This window comes from Sinocyclocheilus anshuiensis, unplaced genomic scaffold (genome assembly GCF_001515605.1).
Source record: "Sinocyclocheilus anshuiensis isolate Anshui unplaced genomic scaffold, SAMN03320099.WGS_v1.1 scaffold335, whole genome shotgun sequence".
In the NCBI taxonomy this organism is placed as follows: Eukaryota; Metazoa; Chordata; class Actinopteri; order Cypriniformes; family Cyprinidae; genus Sinocyclocheilus; species Sinocyclocheilus anshuiensis.
Window position 1 is genome coordinate 1822074 of NW_015548239.1, and position 4291 is coordinate 1826364.

A 4291-nucleotide genomic window follows, 5' to 3' on the forward strand; every position below is an offset into this window, starting at 1 on the left:
TATGTCTGTTTTTCTTGCACAATTCCCATTATAACCAGTAAAACTATTACAAATTCTGTGATGGTTTCTATTGTTTTTTTGTTGTTGTTGTTTTTTTCAGCAGGGTTGGTAAGACTGTTCGCGTGAGAATGTGTGTGAAAAATGTGAGACTAATAGGAAAATATGTAAAGCGTTGATGAAAGGGACATTTAGGCATCATAGTTTCAACAGCCTCAAATGTCAGTGGCTGCGTAAAATTGTTCCGGCACACACACACATTATTGCTTCCAGTATTTTAACCATTCTCTCTGTCACTGTTAGAAATGTATTCCTATTTATTTTTAATATTATTCCATTATTATATAATTTCAGTTTTAGTTATGACGTAGTCTTTGATATATGGGAGTGACGCTTCTTGTTTTGAAATAAACGAATAAAGACCAGCCGACTGACATGATTATTTTATTCGACCACTTAACTTCCACAGGACAGACACGTAAGAATGAAAGTTGTGAACGTTATGGGCATAAGGGAAATTATTTCTCCAGTAAAGAAGTAAATTTTCTATAATAAAAGTGTCTGTGAGAATGCTTGATTAATCTAGGTCGTACTTTATGTTGGTGCTGTACATAAATATATATTACTTAAATGTCTTCTTTAAATATTACTTACAAGTTTTTTTTGGTGGGGGGGGGTGTCTTTCTTTTCCTTCCTTATTTATATTGGCTTACATTGGTCTTCAAAGAGTTTATTTCAATTAACATATAATATATTCTTAGGAGGGCATTTACAGTTTTAATTTACTGGACACTGATCTTCTGCTGGTCGCTATTAAAAAAATCTGCATTAGTGAATACTCTTGTAATAAATAAATAATAAAAATGAATAAATAAATTAGTACCGTATTTTACCAAACTATGAGAGACTTTTTCTTTGAAAGTGAATTACCCTCTCAAACGTACATTAGCAGCTTCACACACTTCCACGTGTCCCTGAAACCAGGAAGTGAGAATGAATAAACCGAAGAGACTCCGCAAACGGCACTCCTGTCATTGTACCGCCTGCTGTCACCCTCGGGTTCCCCAATAACCCTCATTGATCCCCATTCATCAGCACGGTGAGTGTGAATACATCTGAATGTGAGCTGTTGTATTATGTTGCATAGTTTGTTTTGTTCTGACAGCTAAGAGATCTTACTTGATTCCTTCAGTCAGGTGACTTTCAAAGTTTTACTGTGTTGTATATCAGTATAGTCTCACAGTGTAGTGAATTGAAGTAATCTCTTGAATGTTTTGGGGATCTTGGTGAGTTTTTAATGCTATGATGTGACATGCATTAATAAATGAAAGAGCTCCATTCATAGTGAAACAGGATTGTGCAGGTGGAGGTAAAGCCACGTAGTTCACGTACAGGTTGAATAGAACACACCCACATATCTGTTAACAATGAACCAGTAATTACAATAATTCACCTTTGTGTGTCTTTCTTTTCATCTGTGCTGAAGGCTCTCAACATGCCTCAGAAGATCTTGGTGACAGGAGGAGCTGGATACATTGGCAGCCACTGTGTTGTGGAGCTCATAGAGGCTGGTTATCACCCTGTGGTCATCGATAACTTCAGTAATGCTGTCAGAGGTAAACAGACTTCAATAATTCACACATAGTGAAGAAGACCCTTCTCATTAAATCTCACTGCATTGCAAAGAGCCTCAGATATATCCTGCACACAGTGAGCCCTTGTGTGGACTACATGTAATATTATTTGCTGGGTGAAGCAATACACAGTCTCAGTAACTAAACTTTTTTTTTAAATATGAAATGTAAAATTGTATTAATAACATAAATTTAATTGTATATTTAATTTTATTTTAAAAAATGTAATTTATTAAAAAAAACAATACGTTTTGCTTAAAGGGGTCATATGATTGAGTGTTACAAGCTCTTGGTGCATAAAGAAGATCTGTAAAGTTGCAAAGACTAAAGTCTCAAATCCAAAGAGATATATATTCTTTATAAAAGTTAAGAGTCAGCCACACCTACCTAAAACAGCTCGTTCTAACACGCCCCACATGTCTACGTCACGATGTGGGAAGATTTGCATAACGCCGCCCAAATGTTCACGCAAAGAAAGAAGGCATAACTTTTATTCTCGCTGTAGTATTTTGCTGCCACCTCCATGTCGTGAAGGTGCTGTGTGTTTCGTTGTGAAAGCGAAACTACTTTGTTTGGCCTTCCAAAAGTGGAAGATATCCGCTTCGTCATGGGGGGGGGGTGTCTTTCTTTTCCTTCCTTATTTATATTGGCTTACATTGGTCTTCAAAGAGTTTATTTCAATTAACATATAATATATTCTTAGGAGGGCATTTACAGTTTTAATTTACTGGACACTGATCTTCTGCTGGTCGCTATTAAAAAAATCTGCATTAGTGAATACTCTTGTAATAAATAAATAATAAAAATGAATAAATAAATTAGTACCGTATTTTACCAAACTATGAGAGACTTTTTCTTTGAAAGTGAATTACCCTCTCAAACGTACATTAGCAGCTTCACACACTTCCACGTGTCCCTGAAACCAGGAAGTGAGAATGAATAAACCGAAGAGACTCCGCAAACGGCACTCCTGTCATTGTACCGCCTGCTGTCACCCTCGGGTTCCCCAATAACCCTCATTGATCCCCATTCATCAGCACGGTGAGTGTGAATACATCTGAATGTGAGCTGTTGTATTATGTTGCATAGTTTGTTTTGTTCTGACAGCTAAGAGATCTTACTTGATTCCTTCAGTCAGGTGACTTTCAAAGTTTTACTGTGTTGTATATCAGTATAGTCTCACAGTGTAGTGAATTGAAGTAATCTCTTGAATGTTTTGGGGATCTTGGTGAGTTTTTAATGCTATGATGTGACATGCATTAATAAATGAAAGAGCTCCATTCATAGTGAAACAGGATTGTGCAGGTGGAGGTAAAGCCACGTAGTTCACGTACAGGTTGAATAGAACACACCCACATATCTGTTAACAATGAACCAGTAATTACAATAATTCACCTTTGTGTGTCTTTCTTTTCATCTGTGCTGAAGGCTCTCAACATGCCTCAGAAGATCTTGGTGACAGGAGGAGCTGGATACATTGGCAGCCACTGTGTTGTGGAGCTCATAGAGGCTGGTTATCACCCTGTGGTCATCGATAACTTCAGTAATGCTGTCAGAGGTAAACAGACTTCAATAATTCACACATAGTGAAGAAGACCCTTCTCATTAAATCTCACTGCATTGCAAAGAGCCTCAGATATATCCTGCACACAGTGAGCCCTTGTGTGGACTACATGTAATATTATTTGCTGGGTGAAGCAATACACAGTCTCAGTAACTAAACTTTTTTTTTAAATATGAAATGTAAAATTGTATTAATAACATAAATTTAATTGTATATTTAATTTTATTTTAAAAAATGTAATTTATTAAAAAAAACAATACGTTTTGCTTAAAGGGGTCATATGATTGAGTGTTACAAGCTCTTGGTGCATAAAGAAGATCTGTAAAGTTGCAAAGACTAAAGTCTCAAATCCAAAGAGATATATATTCTTTATAAAAGTTAAGAGTCAGCCACACCTACCTAAAACAGCTCGTTCTAACACGCCCCACATGTCTACGTCACGATGTGGGAAGATTTGCATAACGCCGCCCAAATGTTCACGCAAAGAAAGAAGGCATAACTTTTATTCTCGCTGTAGTATTTTGCTGCCACCTCCATGTCGTGAAGGTGCTGTGTGTTTCGTTGTGAAAGCGAAACTACTTTCACTCAAACCCGCCGGCCTCTGCTCACTCTGTGACGCTGTGTTTTGTTGTGAAAGCGAAACTACTTTGTTTGGCCTTCCAAAAGAGGACACAACTAGAAATTAGTTTCCTGATCCTGGTAGAGTAGACTACAATGTTCTGACTCACAGACTGTAAGTACGTTTTTTATATTTAAAGAATTTGCCAGTGATGATTCAAACGTGAGTTTTGAGCAGTATAGAGTAGCGCTTGTTGTTTGTCATTTCTCCGATCACAAATGCAGACATGGTTTTATGTTTACGCGGCGCGATGCAACGCGTAAAAAGACAGTATATGCCCTTATAATCTGTCCCCACTGGATGCAGCAAATGCCTCGTTTGTAATGGGTTTTCATGTTTTTGTCTCGTCGCTCCGGCTGGGAGACGGCATCACAGTATGGTAGGGGCGTAACATTTTCGTAACACACTTGAGGTATTCGGCCAATCACAACGCACTGGATAGCTGGCCAATCACAGCACACCTCACTTTTCAGACTG

The 4291-nt window shown here is 37.6% G+C and overlaps 1 protein-coding gene across 6 annotated transcripts in view; it reads left to right on the forward strand.

Moving 5' to 3' along the window:
* The first annotated feature begins 977 nt into the window (after nucleotides 1–977).
* The window catches only part of LOC107654881 (UDP-glucose 4-epimerase), a 7680-nt gene continuing 4366 nt past the window's right edge, over nucleotides 978–4291 (forward strand). For 2 of the 6 annotated variants that reach the window (XM_016442186.1, XM_016442191.1), the window contains exons 1-2: nucleotides 978–1096; nucleotides 1484–1613. In XM_016442186.1, coding sequence (XP_016297672.1) covers nucleotides 1493–1613 — 121 coding nt within the window. In that variant the 5' untranslated portion in view covers nucleotides 978–1096; nucleotides 1484–1492. Of the gene's footprint in view, nucleotides 1119–1483; nucleotides 1614–2553; nucleotides 2695–3059; nucleotides 3190–4291 lie in introns of those variants that run through there. The other 4 variants (XM_016442185.1, XM_016442190.1, XM_016442188.1 and 1 more) reach the window with 3 other exon arrangements.